Source organism: Erythranthe guttata, chromosome 13 (genome assembly GCF_056151865.1).
Source record: "Erythranthe guttata isolate IM_541 chromosome 13, IM_541, whole genome shotgun sequence".
Classification (NCBI taxonomy): Eukaryota; Viridiplantae; Streptophyta; class Magnoliopsida; order Lamiales; family Phrymaceae; genus Erythranthe; species Erythranthe guttata.
The window spans coordinates 15,875,537-15,893,071 of NC_142545.1; the positions used below are offsets into that span (position 1 = coordinate 15,875,537).

Here is a 17,535-nt window from a genome sequence, read left to right on the forward strand (position 1 = left end):
CTATTTTTATTACTTTTATTTTATTTTTGCAAAATAAAATAGAAATAATAGGAAATCAAGAGAAGGGAAGAAAGCGTACTCCCTCCCTCTTCACGTTTCTATCACCCTCACACGATTTCTCACTTTCTCTTTCATATTTCCTCATGCTAATTCATATTAATTCATTTTTACCAAGTGAATTCTTATTTTATTTTTTTTATTTTTTTGGTTAAAGAAAATGCTAAAAAAAAGTTGTTAAAATGATTAACTAAAATAAAATGTACAGGGACTGTTGAATTAAGTAGCAATTAAGGAATCCTCTTTGCTATCACCGAAAACCCGGTTCAAAATCATAGCTAACCGGACTCCACCCTGAGCTATCCGTTTCATAACAATCGGCAATCTTGAATTGAAGTAATCATCTGTCAACACACACACAAGGCTTTCTTATTAGTTACTCATATTCAAAACCAAGAAATAAAGATTATTATATGGTAGAAAAGCTATTTCTATTACCTGAAAGAGTGTCCCCTGATTTAACATCTTTGTAGCCCCATTTGCAGGCCATGTTTATACTCTCAGCAGCATACCTGACCAGAGTCGATTTCACCGTTATATAACGTATATGAAAATATCGAAACATTGCATTATTAACGTCTCGTTGTCTGTGTAAGTTTCTAATTATTTTACGGTTGTCGATAGTTGATACTCACTTGTTGACACAAGAAAATATATCACTGCATTCCCTCCAAGAGGCAAGATCACCAGACCAGATTCCCTATTTGTGTAACAATTGAATGTGGCAAGTAAGTAAATTAGCATTTTGTGCCTATATATGAATATATAATATAATATATAGTATATAGGTAATAGGGCATTAAATTCGTAAGCGGATTTACTTACATCAGTGAAGTTTCCCTTAATGTCTTCTTGCAGGAGGTCAATGTCCTTTCCGTAGTAATCTGCTGCAGCTGTAAGAATTATCTCTCTGTCCCATACCTAAACGTGTGGTTTCGAGATTAATCAATGATTTTTAGACAGACTTAATTGCAACTTTAAACACGACTATACAACAAAATACGGTAATTTAAAGGAATGATTATAAGGCAACACTCACATGGTGCAGATTTGACTTGTGTTTGAACCAGCGCAAGTCTATAGTGTTTCCTCCTTCGTCACTCGTGAATCCAACATGCAGTGGCTAATACACGAAAACCCAAATCAAGATAAGCAAGAAAACAAAATTCCAAGAAAAAAAAGAGGAAACGTTGAACTAACAAAACTATCATTGTAAACCAAGACTTTACAAAGAGAATTTCCGTTAATGTTTGCTTTAGTTACCTGATGAATATCTCCCATGAAGTGTGCCAAGAACAACAAGGCCTCTGTCATATTATCTGCGACAATAAAAATATATTTCGCTATTATAATCTGATTGCTTTTAAAAAATAATAAATATATAACGAAAGAAGGGAGATTTCTTGCAGCGTCGATCAGAGGTTCCGTGCCGATAATGTGAAAGCTGATTGGTGAAGTTCTGAATTGCCCCCGCTACACACATACCCTTAACTCCATGTGGATCATGGCAATCCCCTTTATTCAAATTTCCATATTATACAATCAATTATAATAAGAAGAATAAATTTGTAATCAGAAAAACGAAATGATGGGATTTTTTTTACTCACTCTGATAATTGAAATTACAGGCTTGATCTGGTGTGTCTATGAAGTGAAGAGGGCTCGTCCAACGGTACTTATACCAGTGTCTTACTTGATCAGGCCACACGCTAAGTGCCGATAAATCACCATTAACATTTTCAGGTAACAGCATTTGGACAGCATGCTTCGCCTCTGGTCCCAGCAAATCCTATGTTTTTTTTTCATGCATAGAAAAGAACTATGTCAAAATTATCGAGGGCGGAAAACACTGTAGAAAACTTGGGTTATCAGTAGTCAATTTTTTAAAAAGAACAAAAAAATCCCCAAGTTATTGTTTAGTCCCTCTTGTCTGAAAGTCTACCTGAGCAATTTTGCATGTCATGGAATGACCTTCTTTACTCCATGCCTGGACACAAGGTTCATAAACAACACAAACACAAAGAAATAAAGCAAAATAAGAAACAAAAATTCCTCGTGAAATCGACATCTGCGTTTGTTATTGGTCTTAAAAAAATATATACAATCTGGTGGGGGTTGGTTTATATATATACACAAATTAATTGATACTTAATAGGTTACAAATGCTTACAAGCTAAATCTTCCGCCCATCTATAAAGTGCAATCTAAGTTGCTTGTCAATAGAAGCAACATGGGAAGACACATACTCCAGAATAACAGGGAATCCTAGCACTTAAAATAGTGTGTATAGTGTGATCATAGAGACATATAAAAGGCACAATAATTCTTAGCTTTCCAGCAAATATTGACTTTGCCCACAATCAACTACTTAATTAGGCAGTTACATGTATTGACGTGAGGGGAAGTACAAGCCAAAAGGGATGGTTCAAAAAGCGGTCCCCACCTGTCATCTCTATCCTCCGGTTATATCATTCTTTGGCAGTTGATTTATGCTTGGAAAAAATCTTGTTGAGAAGAGCAGCCAAACGGACCCCGCCTTGGGCCAATCTCTTCTCGACAACTGGCAGACGAGAGAGGAAGTAATCGTCTGCACGAGAAAAAGGGAATGTTGGCACATACATCACAGCAGCAATTACTCAACAAATCCAAAACCAGAATCATACGCAGCATATAAAGCATATCAGTCAAATTTTTACCTCCTAAGGTGACTCCAGGAGTGGCGTTTCTGTAAGCAAAATTGCAAGCTAATTTGATACTTTCAGAAGCATACCTGAATAAGCACAACAAAATACATACAATTATTTCCCGAGTGGTATACAACTGAGTGATGACTAGTGCATGCAGCATGCCTAAACAGCAAAATAATATTAAAATTTGCTTTTACTTTTCAAATGAAAATTTTACTGCTACTTTAACCTACCTTCTTTTCCGATTATGAATCCAAGAAACGAAGTCATAGTAAGGCAGTTCACAACATCAAGGACAGAAATGAAAAATATTTTAAAGGGGTTACAGAGAACTGTGTTTGTGTGGTAGAGGGGGATTATGTACTTACGGGTCTGGACAAACTGTACCGTTGCAATTTTTCCAAGAGTATTCGTCAACAAAGGCCTCCTAAATCAAGAAGGCAATATTACTATACTAAATAACTTTATAAGTGCAGAATAATCTATAAATCTCTAAATTAATAAGCACCAAATGACAATAGAATACACGTAATCATACCGTGATATTGCTCTGAATAGATTGGATCATTGTTGTAATATCTGAGTTGTAGAATGTCTTCAGGGCAGATTCGATGATCATATTGTCCCACACCTTAACGTAAATATAATAAAACAAGACATATTAGACGATAAACAAATTCATACTTTCATCTAAATCTTTTTTTTTTTTATATTTTGTTTTGCAAAAATTATTTGTAACTCACATGGTGTAAATTAGTTTTCCTCCGGTACCAACGGACGATAATCGTGTTCCCACCTCCATCTCCCGTGAAGCCAACATGCAATGGCTGCCAAACCAAAATCGATTTTTAGCTCACAATAATCATCAAATTGAAGATAATAAGATATTTGGAAGGAAAAAATGAGCTGACCTGATGAACGTCGCCGACAAAATGCGATAGGAACATAAGTGACTCTGTCAAGTTGTCTATAATTGAAAGAAATGTGTTTATCAATTTCCATTTCCAGGGTGTAACCAAACAGTTAAATCTTGATACATACACTTCATTACTGAGAAATCGGAATCACGACTCTCTGTCATAAGCTGCATTGTGTAGTTGTAAATTGCTCCAGTGACACACCTATCTTTACGACCAACAGAGTCATGGCAGTCTCCTATAGCATAAGTACAAGTCAGAAAACGTAAAGGTACAACTGGTACCAAAACTACGGTGGTAAAGCTGCGCAGGAACAATTATAGTGGCATAAATTCCTCGACCGACATAGACGATAATTCTTCCTCCGGAAAAGCGATCAAAACAATCTAGCAGAAGGCAGACAACAGAAACATAATAAATAAATAAAAAATTAATAAAAGAGAAATCCACTTACTGCAATACTGATAGTTGCACCTGAAGTCAGGTGTATCAATGTAATGTAAAGGACCACTCCAGCGATAGTGGGCCTTACGACGAATCTCATCCGGCCACGAGCAAACAGAAGCAAGTTCACCTTCAGCACTGTCTGGAAGTAATGCTTTCACTGAAGCTAAAGCATCTTCAGTGAGAAAATTCTGTAACATCCAAAGAATACTCCCAAATCCAATTAATCATTCATTCATCAACATTTCAAAATTCCAAAAAATAAAATACCTCAAACATCAAAAAAATCAAACAAATAAAAAAAATCAAAAAAAAATACCTCAGCAATCTTGCAAGTCATAAAGTGGCCTTGTTTTCCCCAACCATACATACTTGGAACTATTAACAATAACGTTATCACCTTTATTACCAACCGCAGCTCGAACACACCCATATCTGCCACAATACAATCCTCAATAAACAGTTCTATTGTGTGCAATGAAGAATAAACATTTCAAAAATCAAACGTGCCTGCAATTCGATTCGATAGTAGTTTTGGGAATGGCAGCCCGAAGGAAGAACCCTAAAATCGATCAATTGCTTTCAGTAGTACGCAACTGCAATCCAAACCTCAATTCTCTAATTTTTGTTAATTACGCATTATTCATTAACCTTATGTGCGTAAGTTGGTTGCACAAGTCAAAACAGATTTGACTTTTTTTGAAGCACAAAATATTACCAGCGACTATAATGCAGTTCAAGAAACGCGACTTTAGCTATAAATTGACGAAAAAGCAGTTAAGAACACTGGAGAGAGGAGAGAAGGCTGCTTTACTAATTTACTACACGTGTTAGCTTTTGTCTCTTTCCCCCACACTCTCAAAGTAATCACAGTAACAAATCGACGGTGGCCGAACACCATAACCAGAGCAAAACCCTCGATACCGAAAGCAAGAGAAGGAAGATCATGAAAACGATCGTGATCGCAGAAGCGGGTGGGCCCGAAGTCCTGCAGTTGCGGGAAGTGGAGGATCCGAAAATCAAAGACGATGAAGTTTTGATCAGAATTGCAGCCACCGCAATCAACAGAGCCGACACCCTTCAGAGGCAGGGTAAGCACCCTCCGCCCAAGGGCGAGAGCGAGTATCCCGGTCTCGAATGCTCCGGCACCATTGAATCCGTCGGCAAAAACGTTCACCGTTGGAAGATCGGCGACCAGGTATTTTTCTAGGTTTCCTCAATTTCACATTTATTTCAGTTTCTAGGGGAAAGATGAATTGATTGATTTGTGATAATTGTTACTTAACATGTCAGAATTTCAAGTAGAGGGCTAAAAATGTAAAAAAAGAAGTATGAAATTCATCATATTGGAATGGGATTGTTTGTTGATAATTGTGTTCTTAAAAAAGGTATGTGCTCTTGTCGGTGGTGGAGGATATGCGGAGAAAGTTGCTGTTCCAGCTGGGCAAGTTCTTCCGGTTCCTTCCGGTATTTCGTTGGAAGAGGCAGCTAGTTTTCCTGAAGTAGCGTGCACCGTATGGTCCACTGTCTTCATGACGAGCCGGCTAGCCAAAGGGGAAACTTTCCTGGTATTTTTTCCTTCCCTCATTTGTATAGCTAACGTTTGCTATATATTGTGCCGTTTTCGTTGTCAAGTAAGAATGTCCTGTAGTTGGTCCTGGAGCTTTCATATTATTCTTAAGGAAGAATAATTATACCGAAATTTCATCCACGATACATTCGGAGCTTTTGGACTTCAACATTGAATAATGTGACATCAAAATTTAGTATAAGATCTATCGGAAAGTTTCTTTCTGAGTGTTTTACTTGGCGTTTTCGATTATATATAGCGTCTAACTGAAGATATTCACGTGTAATCTCAGATACATGGGGGCTCCAGCGGAATTGGTACATTTGCTATTCAGGTTGCTAAATACCACGGCGTCAAAGTTTTCGTCACAGCAGGTTACAACAAAGATGACACCATCCAATTGATTCTGAGTGACATCATTATATGTCTGCCTTTCTTTTATTGATAATATAACTAATTGTGTCGTATAGGGAGTGAAGAAAAACTAGCTGCTTGCAAGAACCTAGGAGCTGATGTTTGCATCAATTACAAGACGGAGGATTTTGTTGAACGAGTGAAGGAAGAAACTGGAGGAAAAGGTTAAACTCTTATTGCAATGATTTGGTTCTTAACTCCAATAATTTGTCTCAATCTTGCAAATGTTCGATAACAGGTGTTGATGTCATACTGGATAACATCGGTGGTTTATACTTGAAGAGGAATCTGGAAAGCCTGAACTTGGACGGGAGACTATTCATAATAGGTTTTATGGGAGGATCAGTAGCTGAAATAAATCTTACCACTTTGTTGTACAGACGCCTTACTGTGCAGGGTAACATGCTTTTAAGCCCACATCTTCATAATCTTTTTCCCTTTTTCTTTTAATTTTTCAGTTATTCATTCGATGTTATTTTGCGACTTTTTTCGTAGCTGCTGGGCTGCGAGGTAGGCAACCAGAAAACAAAGCGCTAATTGTGAGTGAGGTTGAGAAAAATGTGTGGCCAGCGATAGCTGCAGGGAAGATAAAACCAGTTGTGTACAAGAGTCTTCCATTAGAAGAAGCTGCTGAAGCTCATCGGATTATGGAAAGCAGCCAGCATATAGGAAAGATTATCCTCCTTGTTCAATAAAAAAAGATTTGATGCCAGTTATGTTCGTTTCTCGAAAAATGGTTCAGATATGGTCTTCCTTTTCGTCTTTATTTCTTTCTAAGATGAGAAATGACTGAAATATGATGCTCTCTCTCTCTCTCTCTCTCTCTCTCTCTCTCTCTCTCTCTCTCTCTCTCTCTCTCTCTCTCTCTCTCAACTGACTTTTGTTTGAATCACTAACATAACATCTGAACTGGAGATCTGTGATGGTTTTGACTTGTGTTGGTGGAAAAAAATTGGTGCCCATATCATGAAAATTCGATCATCTCTCGACTCTTGAGCCCGCCTATGAGTGATTTGCTTTAGTCGTGATTCCGAATACAGACAGACCACACTAAAACATCATGGATCTGATCTTACCTGGTAGTAATCAATTTTCAAAGATTCTCAGAGGATACACCTTGTATATCATCTGAAAAAAGTTACATGGGTAGATAAATTATTGTATCGTGTTTATTTTATATGACTTATTGGCCAAGGATAAATTATTATGATGTGATACAACTTATTTAGCGGGTGATCGGTTGCTTTGGTTATCACACTTGCCCGCGCACAAGTGGTCGAAAGGTTAGAAATTGCAGTTATTTGTGAAAGAAGCCATTTCAATTTTGACAAAGGATTTCAACCGCCAGGCTTTTCCGAACATTCGGACAAGGATCTCCAACTCCAAGTGTGGCTGTCGAGACAGGAATCGAACATCCTTGCTTCCCAACACACATCTGTACGATAATTCAAAAAAAAGAAAATTTAGTTGTGTAATAATTCACACATGTTTTTACCTCTTCCTCTTTAAGTCTTGAGCATGATTCGACAGAGATAACCTTGTTTTCCCGTTCATTATGGGTAATAACTGGCTTTATATTCTTATTAAAGTACCTGCTCAACTGTTGATGAAACATTGGCATGACAAATTCCCGGATAAAACGATGCCCCACAATTCCCTCGAGGAGTACCAAAACTAGCAAAAAGAACCGAAGCAATACGCCATCCTGTTTCACATTTCAGCCCAAGTTGTGGTGTTGTGGACCCAAAACCCACACTCGGTTCCCAAGTATCAACCGGTGGAAGATCCGAATCTGACACATGGCTGCATATTCGTTGACCTTTTCGAGTGACAAAAGAGATTGTTGTGGGGTCCCCTCCCAGCTCTTCGTGGATGACAAGTAAGTTCTCACCGGATTGTAACCAAGATCGCGGTACAAGATACCTTAATAAATTTCATTTTTCCATAAGAATATATATATATATATATATATATATATATATATATATATATATATATATATATACCTAAAGCGGAATTAATGTAAGCCTGCTTACAGTGTTTGAGCAGGCTGACCACAATTTTTAAAACATTTTGATGCGTCATAGGTTCCTCTGTAGTCACAATCCTCAGAACAGCCACTTGATGGTGAGAGGTAAGAAGACCAATATCTCCCTATACTCTGTCCGTTTACCCATGCTTCACCTTTCCCCATCCCGGAAAGATTCAACGACACGGGACCTTTTCCTTCTGGTGCGAGGAATGCAGTCTGATCATAAGATTGAGCCCATGTTGTTATATATTTTATCCAAAATGATACACTTAGCAATAACTAAGTATGACTTGAGGCGCCAAGACAATTTACCTTGTACCATGTCAGAGTATGATTGATTGGTATAGCACTCCCCTGAGTCCATATCGAACTATTTGCTAGAGATTCTTTCTCAAGTCCTAGGAATTCACCTTCGACTCCAACCTGAATGTATATAATCATTTGTAGTACTATTACTGGTTCGTATTAATGATGCAATAACACAACGCCAATTATATTAATCGAAAGTATAAGCAGCAGCTACCTGATAGGTCCACTGCGCAGAAGAAAGGTCTTCTTTTGAATCTGTCAAACCCGTAAGAATGACGGAATACAGTCCCGCCCCTTGGACATCGAACCATGGTCCATAATTCTGAAAAAAAAAATATGATGTTTCAAACGATACAAAATCGTAAATTTGTTGATACAAAACAATAATAACCTGTAATCCAATCATCATACTCAGCACGTCTATTGTGTTGCTTCCGGTACGAAGGTTGAGTTTAGCAGTTAACATGAAGCTGGCATCATCATGTATACCATAACCAAATCCTGATGTATGAAATAGAAGAAACAATAAGCAAAAATAAGAATAACTTTGTGTATAAATAATCGCTTACCTACTAATCTCTTATTCACAAAGATCAGAGCTGCGTGTCCCAAGCTTCCGACGAACAGACCTACTTCTTTCGTTTCATTTTGCCCAATTTTTTCATCCATATTTATGCTGCCATACAGATCATACAAAGAAATAACGATAAATTCAACGCATAGAAATAAACATATGATTTGCTGCGAGGAATTGAAAATACTTGGGGAAATATACGAAGTATGTAGATACATATATATACAATCTGCTAAAAGATGTTTACCTTGTCGTATACCAGAGAAAATCACTTGTATCTCTTGTTGTATTTATCTGCTCCAGTAACCCCGATGCGTCAAACGAGTTGTTACCCCAAACACCGACCTTTTCTTTATACCAACTCCAAGACGATGATGATGATAGAGAACATTCCCTCATGGTGATGCTCCGCGTAAAAGCACTATTATCATCAACAGTGACTTGCGAAGTAACCTTTGTCCGTGACGAATGCAAGGAAAAATCGATTTCTAAAATATAGTTCGAAACTTTAAATCACAAAATTCCAGATTACCTCGTAATATCATGCAAATATTACCTTAGCTGTGTTGAAAATGACGTTCACACAATCTGGAAGAATACTCACAGACCATGCGGGGAGAAAGAAAGATTTCCCTCTGAAGGTGACAGTTGCATCTGAAGAGCTATCATAATTGGCAAGAAAAGCTGCACATTCTTTCGAGGATTTGTAGTACACGTGTGCCTGAAGGCAAAATCGAGACTCCAACATGAATATTTGTTGCCAAATAATTCGCGGTCCAATAAATAAGTTATTTAGATCACAGCACTGAGTAGTTTGAAAACGGACGCCTAGATAGTAACATACCTCGAGATTATCACCAAGAGATATTTGAGTTGAATTGGCATTAACCAAATGTTCCTCGCACTTTTTAATTGCGATATGAAGGTCGCGCAGATGGCCCCACTTTGGCTGATTGATTAAACCTGCATAAGTTGCTCTAATATAGTTCTGTTATTCTGCCAAGTAATGAAATAAACTGCTTCAGTGCATTCGAACAAAGTCCTATACTCAATAGTCACCCTTAAGCTATTCCATCTTTTAAGCAAACAAAAAAAAAGGACATATACCAACAAATTATAATCCGTCCAGAAAATTTACCGTATTCATTTATCGGGGCGTCGTAATCGTAACTAGTCGCAATCAAAGGTCCTCCAGCTGTTCTACCGAAGTTGGTTCCACCAAAATACTGCAATATACAAAATGTTCTAGTAATCAGGTATATTGATTGCATTAGCCAGATTATAAGTTGCATCAACTTTAAATCATCTGATGAAAGCTCACCATGTAATAGTTCTGGAAAGTGCCACCTGTTTCAAAAAAGCGTGCAACGGCAAAAGCTAGGTCTTCAACGGGTCGAAAAGGAACAGCATATCCAAAGGCAAGGAACCTATAAAACTGTATATTATTAGGGCTGGATGCTATAAAAAATAACAATGAATAAAGATAATGAATATGTTACCATCCAACATAGTTTTCCGTCCACATTTTTGGCTTGAATGGTGAATTTGGAGCAAACCGATCACAATAAAACCCATTGCAAGTGTTTATCTGCATAATTACATATTTTCCTTAGTGAAGCAACACAAAGGGAAAAATTAAAAAACGTAATTGGATCGATGAATAATTATACTTACAATTGGATCGGGTGCATCTGCCTGTGCACACATCACCCAAGGAACGGTAGTGTTAAGACTGACAGCTGTTTCTGCAGCCCAATTGACATATAAAACTCCGCCTACTCCGTAAGCCCCTTCAACATTGCCATATTCGTTCTCCACCTATAAAAATACGGTCTCGTAAAAATAATTATAAACAAACAAATCAAGACAGAACGGAAAAAGTGACTGAATTACAACCAAACTAGTTTTAAGAACTTTTTTCCATTTAAAAAAAAGGCAGCGAACTACATAAGAAGAAGAACCTGTGCGAGGATGATTGGCCCTCCTTGCAATGCAAATAGATTCTCATCCTTCATCAAATTAACTATTTTTGCAAGAAAACGCTCCATTTCTTTCTGCATTGATGACAAAGAGACATGTTTTACATGAAAACTCTGTAAACTGATTTATCAAGAAACTACTATGGAGAACATTTGAAAAGCACCTTGAAAAGGCTATTTGTTGTTCGGAACTGTATTCCAGGAATAAAATGCAACCAAACTGGGAATCCCCTGTTCAGAAAAGTTAACAAAAACACGGTCGAAAGGACTTCAAAGATTGTTTAGTTGACAAATGAGTTCTAGATTGTTTCTCTACAAAGCCGAAAGACAGAACTATAACATTCAGACACAGAGTATAACTATTTAATGGACTGAGAAGACTGAAATGTAAGACTAACCCATAGTTCCATTCAGCACAAGCATAGGGGCCGATTCGCAAATGCACAAACAGACCGGCTTCATGTACTTCCTTCACGAACCGCACTAGGTCAAACCTGCCTCCAAAATAGTACTTCACGTTGAAAAGAGTCAGTATCTGAGATAACAGTTACAGTGAGAATGTAGAACGAAGAATCAGCAACTATAGAACGAAGAATCAGCATATCGTAACTTTGCAAATACTGTGAAAGATTTAGAAAATCTCGACTCTCCGTATTATTACAACCATGACGCGAAACTAAGGATGAAAGACGAGAATTCACAGGACAAGAAAATAAGTACTTAATTAGAAGTAGATGGGAACTTTATATATATATACCTCTCCCCTCACAGGTTCATGATAATTCCAGAAGACATAAGTTTCGATCACGTCCAATCCTCCTTCCTTTGCCTTCTTAATGATTTCAGGCCATACCTTAAAATTCACCAAGACAAAAAATTATTGCATAATTTTGATTCACCAGACAATTATCAAGCAAAAAAAAAAAAACAAAAAATTGATTTCGATTGTGGACTCACTTCTGGCGTAGTACGTGGATAATGCACAGACCCGGACTGCAGGATTCTCCGCTTTCCATCAATTACAAGTGCCTTACTATCATATGTCACACTCGTTGAAACCACTGTTCGACAACAAAAATTACCTTCAAACAGTAAAATCGCCAAAATAAGTGTACAGAACATATTATCCAATATCCGAAACTACTACAGATTATCAAAATTAAAAAAACCCTAACCTTATACGGTGTCTGATTATGTCGATTCATACGGGGCATCGTCTTGGAGTATTTGTCTCGATCCATAGTGACGGATAAAATACGAACAAAAAATTCGGAGAATTCATTGAATAAAAAAATTGGGAGGATTCTGAGAATGATAATCACAAGAAAAAATAAATTGTCAGCTTCCTGAAGTTTTGTTTGTTGCAGAAATTTCAGCAAATTGTAATGTTCGCGCCCTTCTGAATTAGAAATTAATTATACAAACAAAGTAGAGAGAGAAAGAGTTGATTTATATATAGTCAGAGAGTTAATGGCTTAACCGATACGCTTATTAGATTAAACATCAAGAAAATTGTTTTTAATTAGAGCAACAAAGTAAATACTAGGGTTATGGTTTATTACAGTTTACACCCTAAAGTATACCTTCTGTAACAATTATCCCCTATAAATATAATTTGTAACATTACTCCTGTCAAGTACAATTTAATTTGTCTTTTAAATCCCAATACCTTAAAATTTTCTTTTTTTATGTCAAGAAATAACTAAAAGAATAATTAAATTATACATCTAAAAATATTTGTTGACAAATGTTTTTTAAAATATGAAAATATATATTATCTTGCATTGGTACATATTCAATAAATAACATCTATTTGTTGTTGGACCAATTAATTGAATATATTCATACTGATAAATTTTAAGAAATCAATACATAAATAATAGTAATCTTAAGTATTTAAATTTATTTTAGTTCATTAAATCTTTAAAATATATTTTAATTCATTATTTAAGGGAGTAAGTGTTATATTTAACTATACTTTAGGAGTGCAGAGTCTATTTAGAACTAAATCCTAAAATACCCTTCTCATTAATTATTTTTTAATTGACTAATTAAAGAGTGATTGATAAAAATAATAACAACAATCAAATTTCCAATTGGGAAAATAAAAATAAAATTGGAGCCCAATGGACTTGTTGGAGCTTATTATTGTTGTTGGACTTGCAATAATGGAGCCTCACGATTGAGAAGGCCAGAATAATATAATGACAATTGGGCCCATCACATAATCTGTAATGCCGCTTTCACACGAATGCGCTTTTAACAGTATGACAAAACACGCTTTTACTTCTACACATCGATTTGTCAGCGAGAAATCGGACTTCACCTTCTCTCTCTGTAGAATTGTCAAAGATCGGCCATTTTGCAGTCAAAAAAACCTCACTCGGTCTCCAAAAATTCAGCAAAGAATTTTCAATTATTTCCTCCTCCTTTGATCATATACTATATATTCGTCGAATAATCTTCACCCACTTGCAGAAGAAGAAGAAGAAGCAAGTTTTTGAGCTGCGAAATTGAACAATGGATTTCGGGAGTATGGATCGACGGCAACTGACGATGACGGGTTCGGGTATGTCCGTTTTGCTAACTCTGCACTTCACTTTCCCGCTGTTATCACAGCATCTCTTCTATTGGAAGAATCCCAGTCAGCAAAAAGCCATCGCCGTTATCATACTGTTGGCCCCACTTTACGCCGTTAATTCCTTCGTTGGGTTACTGGATACCCAAGGCAGCAAACCCTTGTTCTTGTTATTGACCTCCGTTAGACACTGCTATGATGCTTTGGTGTGTGCCCTTTTCACCCTTCTTCTTCTTTTTTATTTTTTTTATTTTTATGTAATTAATGTTTAATTTGTGGGTACAGGCTGTTGCGACGTTTTTGGCTTTGATTTATAGTTATTTGAATATTTCCATGAGCACCAATGTTGTGCCAGATGAGATCAAAGGGAGGGAGATCCACCATTTTTTTCCGATGAATCTTTTTCAGGTGATCGGCTTTCCTCTGTTTTACGATGAACTAAATTCGATGATTTTGTGATTTTGATTTTTCAAGAATTTGATTCAAGATTGGATTTTTATTTGTCCTAATTTTGTAATTTCGTCTTTTGTTTTTTGAAATATGCAGCCAAGAACGGCGCATTTGAATCAGCAAACGTTGAGACTCCTCAAGCAATGGACATTGCAGTTTGTTATTATCCGCCCCGTCTGTTCTATATTGATGACAGCACTGCAAATTATCGGGATGTATCCGAGTTGGCTCAATTGGACATTCGTCGTCGTTTTGAATTTATCGATTCTGCTGGCCATGTATGCGTTGGTTGTTTTCTACCGTGTCTTTGCCAAAGAATTGGAGCCGCATAAGCCGCTCACAAAGTTTATCTGCATCGTAGGAATTGTTTTCTTCTCCTTTTGGCAGGTCAGCGAAAATATCTTCCGTTTTCCATCTTTATTATTTCCTTATGTTCAATGTTAGTATAATCGTTTATTCACTCGAATTATATTTCTTGATTATGGAAAATGATCGTACGTCTTTGTCAATTGGTTAGTAGCAATACTCTTGTTAGTTTTACTAAAATGCCCCTGATGGAATTATACAGGGACTAGTGCTCGACATCCTCGTAAAAACGGGGACTATTCGATCGCATCATTTCTGGTTAGATACGGAGCACGTTGGAGAAGCTATACAGAATGTGATAGTGTGTGTTGAGATGGTACTGTACTCGGTTCTCCAGCAATACGCGTACCATGTTTCACCTTACAGTGGAGACTTGGAATCGAAACTCAGGCAGAGGAAGTATTGAAACAACTAAACAAGGCATATTAAAACAATGTAACTCGATACTTTTGTACGATTATCGCATGTTACTAAACTGCTAAACATTTGTACAGTAACTTTTTTCTCGATGTTTGTCTCCAGAGTTTTATTCGAAAAAGATATTGAATATGTCCAAACACTTACATAAGTTTTCAATAGTTATTAGCTACTGCTCCAACTTTAACTACTGATAATAATCATTTCTGCACCAACTTCGAACCCTCGTAAGAAAAAATGCGTACCGCATTTTCATAGCTCAGCTCGGAAAGTTCTTTTTCTTCCATCTGGAGTAAACGTGCCACATAGGCAAGCACGTGATGAATATTAGCCGGATGGTTAATATTCTCTTCGGAGGATGAATTATTTTCTTCACCAATAACAACCTCTTTCGAATTCGAAACTTCTTTTTCAACAAAGAACTTCAATTTCGAGTCAACCAATTTCGGTCGAGCATCTGGCGCATCAGTCTCCAACAGAATCCTCTCACGAGGAACACACTTCAACATCTTCTTCGCCTTGCTCTCCTTCATCGACATAATAAAACCCGAAAAGGAGAAATATGCACCGACCTTACATAATTCCGGAACCATCTCAGCCGAACCGAGATACGAATGCAATATCACCCCACAAGGAAAGGGCCCCACCGATTTTAATATCTCCAAAAGATCGCCAAAAGCACGCACACAGTGCACGGAAGCCGGTTTATTCAGCTCCTTTGCAAGTTCAAGCTGCCGGCGAAAGATTTCAACTTGATCGGTGAAATCGATCTTCTTCCCAAACGAACCTTTGTCCAAACCAATCTCTCCAACTGCAGCAGAGGGAGTTGACGAGAGGAAACCTTTCAAAATGTCGAACCAATCGGGGGTTCTATCGGAAATAAACCAGGGATGAAGGCCAAAACTGGGAATAACAGAAGGGTAGGTATTGCTCATCTCCTTAACCAAATGCCAGTCTTTCTCGGAAACTCCATTGACGGCAAAATTAACTACACCGGTATCGAGGGCCTCTTTGATTAGTTTTGGGGCTAATTTTAGAATTCTGGAATCTTGTAAGTGACAGTGAGAATCGAAGAGTTTAATCATCGATCCGAATTTGACCTGCAACTTATTATCCCCAAATTTCGAGAAGGGGAACAATTGACTCCAATTTCCAATTGATTTCTACCGATTGCCGAAACAGGAATAACTATTTGGGAAATTTTAACCTAATTATTCAAAAAATAATTCGAAAATCAACCGAGATATGACGAAACCTGGAGAGAGAGAGAGAGAGCGGCGGTCGGCGGCGGTGCTACAGCTGGATAACTGAATTACACTTGCTCCTCCATACGAAACCGGGAGTTCAATCTGCAGTTGCAGTTGTCCACAAAAAGTCAGAAGACCGAAGCCCAAATCTAAGTTGGGCTTTAATGTAAACAAAACAATAACCAAGCTCATCGAAAGTCGGGCCTAAACGAATATATTATTATTTATTATAATTTTTTTATTTTTTTTAATAATAAAAATCTCATATTCCGACAGTGGGATGTAATAATTAATTCATTGCTCTGTTTTACTGAAAAACGTTAATTTGATGTCAAGATGAGAAGCCGGTCATGATTTGTTGGTTCATCATTTAATTAGTTTCTCTCTTCAATTCATTAGTAAACCTAAATGCCTCCTAACAAAGAATCATGTGATCTTACTCAGGTTCGCGGCTATAAATTAAGGTTTTAATCAAGCAATTTAACATACCAAAATTAATTTAAATTCGAAAACCTTAAAAAAAAAAAATAGAGTAGTCGTGCGAGATAGGCATTAAAAATCGTTACAATCCTATCCAATCAAGCATCATCCATTTTTGCTCCGACCACACCAGCGAGTAACCGTTTGGTGTTGACGAGACTTGTATGACGTGGATGAGACGTGTTTGGATAGCATTGCTAACGATTGTTCTTCTTAATCCATTTTTTTCTGGATACACGGTACGCACTATTTTTATTTTATTTTTTAATCGGTGGGATGTATTATTTAATAATTACAAAGGAAAATAAACCTAATGTTTAACAAATATTATCTTATTAAATTTAATGAAATATAGTATTTAATAAATATTCATGCCCATCGGATGAAGTACTAATTTGTGATGGGAAAAGAAAAACCAAATAAGCCCAATAAGCGTGGGCCAATGCCTTTCCCTTTCCCGCAGAAGGGATCAATTTGTAACTTTTTGTCGGCATTGTTTTTGTTCAATATATTATTTTTCTGATAAAATTACAATTTTCACCCTTCAAGTTTGCATTAATTACACATCTAGTCCCTCATGTTTGAATAATTTAACAAAAATACAAGTGAGATTCCCTTGATTTTTATTTTTTCATACAGAAATTGAGAGGTTGGAAAATCAAGTGTTTGTAACTACCTACTAGTTTTTTTAGTAAATACTAACGAATTTTTTTAACGTGTAAAATTAAACTCACTAAAGAGTGTATTTGTTTACACCGTCCGTTTCCTTTTAAATGGGTAAATTAAAAATATTAATTTTAATAGAAAAACACAAATTTATGATTCACAAAAAGGCTATTAAATATTAGCTGCAGCTTACTCCTTTGACTTTCCACCACCGTCCAACGACTCCCGTTCAACAGACTGTTACTTTCAAGTAGAGATCAGGTTTACCAAAACGGCAGCGTTTATGTGGCCTAATTAGTCTGCACTCAATTCTTTTTTTTTCTTTTGTTTTTTTGAGAAAAGTCAGCA

General features: G+C 36.8%; 6 protein-coding genes across 8 annotated transcripts; 2 read left to right on the forward strand and 4 right to left on the reverse strand.

The window, feature by feature from the left end:
- Positions 1–221: 221 nt before the first annotated feature.
- Positions 222–2,142, reverse strand: BFN1 (bifunctional nuclease i). Its single transcript, XM_012993072.2, has 9 exons — positions 2,000–2,142; positions 1,666–1,846; positions 1,465–1,572; positions 1,321–1,376; positions 1,097–1,180; positions 883–978; positions 693–757; positions 496–569; positions 222–401 (listed from the first exon to the last, which is right to left on the reverse strand). Exons 1-9 carry the CDS (start codon positions 2,123–2,125, stop codon positions 277–279), a joined length of 915 nt encoding a protein of 304 aa, XP_012848526.2. The 5' UTR covers positions 2,126–2,142; the 3' UTR covers positions 222–276.
- On the reverse strand, positions 2,107–4,790 carry LOC105968436 (endonuclease 4-like). Its single transcript, XM_012993070.2, has 10 exons — positions 4,616–4,790; positions 4,425–4,540; positions 4,116–4,296; positions 3,786–3,899; positions 3,656–3,711; positions 3,488–3,571; positions 3,283–3,375; positions 3,113–3,171; positions 2,754–2,827; positions 2,107–2,644 (listed from the first exon to the last, which is right to left on the reverse strand). The coding sequence occupies exons 2-10, from the start codon at positions 4,536–4,538 to the stop codon at positions 2,526–2,528; spliced, it is 894 nt and encodes a 297-aa protein (XP_012848524.2). The 5' UTR covers positions 4,539–4,540; positions 4,616–4,790; the 3' UTR covers positions 2,107–2,525.
- Positions 4,791–4,850: 60 nt separating this feature from the next.
- Positions 4,851–6,884, forward strand: LOC105968437 (oxidoreductase, zinc-binding dehydrogenase family protein). Its single transcript, XM_012993071.2, has 6 exons — positions 4,851–5,303; positions 5,494–5,673; positions 5,968–6,049; positions 6,146–6,253; positions 6,328–6,486; positions 6,585–6,884. Exons 1-6 carry the CDS (start codon positions 5,052–5,054, stop codon positions 6,782–6,784), a joined length of 981 nt encoding a protein of 326 aa, XP_012848525.2. The 5' UTR covers positions 4,851–5,051; the 3' UTR covers positions 6,785–6,884.
- A 272-nt stretch (positions 6,885–7,156) lies between these two features.
- LOC105968367 (beta-galactosidase 8-like) lies at positions 7,157–12,564 on the reverse strand. 3 transcript variants are annotated; one of them, XM_088811341.1, is made up of 20 exons: positions 12,159–12,564; positions 11,941–12,065; positions 11,741–11,836; positions 11,382–11,494; positions 11,148–11,214; positions 10,966–11,058; positions 10,679–10,822; positions 10,504–10,592; positions 10,326–10,431; positions 10,143–10,230; positions 9,849–9,967; positions 9,561–9,725; positions 9,252–9,457; positions 9,000–9,106; positions 8,822–8,931; positions 8,645–8,752; positions 8,434–8,544; positions 8,126–8,337; positions 7,682–8,012; positions 7,157–7,524 (listed from the first exon to the last, which is right to left on the reverse strand). In XM_088811341.1, exons 6-20 carry the CDS (start codon positions 11,050–11,052, stop codon positions 7,408–7,410), a joined length of 2,100 nt encoding a protein of 699 aa, XP_088667467.1. In that variant the 5' UTR covers positions 11,053–11,058; positions 11,148–11,214; positions 11,382–11,494; positions 11,741–11,836; positions 11,941–12,065; positions 12,159–12,564; the 3' UTR covers positions 7,157–7,407. The 3 variants fall into 3 exon arrangements, with proteins under 3 accessions (XP_088667467.1, XP_088667469.1, XP_012848448.2); XM_088811343.1 differs by having other exon boundaries at positions 11,941–12,044; positions 12,159–12,408; XM_012992994.2 differs by lacking the exon at positions 12,159–12,564 and having other exon boundaries at positions 11,941–12,105.
- A 734-nt stretch (positions 12,565–13,298) lies between these two features.
- LOC105968440 (uncharacterized) lies at positions 13,299–14,934 on the forward strand. Its single transcript, XM_012993075.2, has 4 exons — positions 13,299–13,767; positions 13,847–13,969; positions 14,108–14,398; positions 14,580–14,934. The coding sequence occupies exons 1-4, from the start codon at positions 13,504–13,506 to the stop codon at positions 14,781–14,783; spliced, it is 882 nt and encodes a 293-aa protein (XP_012848529.2). The 5' UTR covers positions 13,299–13,503; the 3' UTR covers positions 14,784–14,934.
- On the reverse strand, positions 14,803–16,334 carry LOC105968439 (TatD related DNase). The gene has a single exon (XM_012993074.2). It carries the CDS (start codon positions 15,877–15,879, stop codon positions 14,995–14,997), a length of 885 nt encoding a protein of 294 aa, XP_012848528.2. The 5' UTR covers positions 15,880–16,334; the 3' UTR covers positions 14,803–14,994.
- Between the last annotated feature and the right edge of the window lie 1,201 nt (positions 16,335–17,535).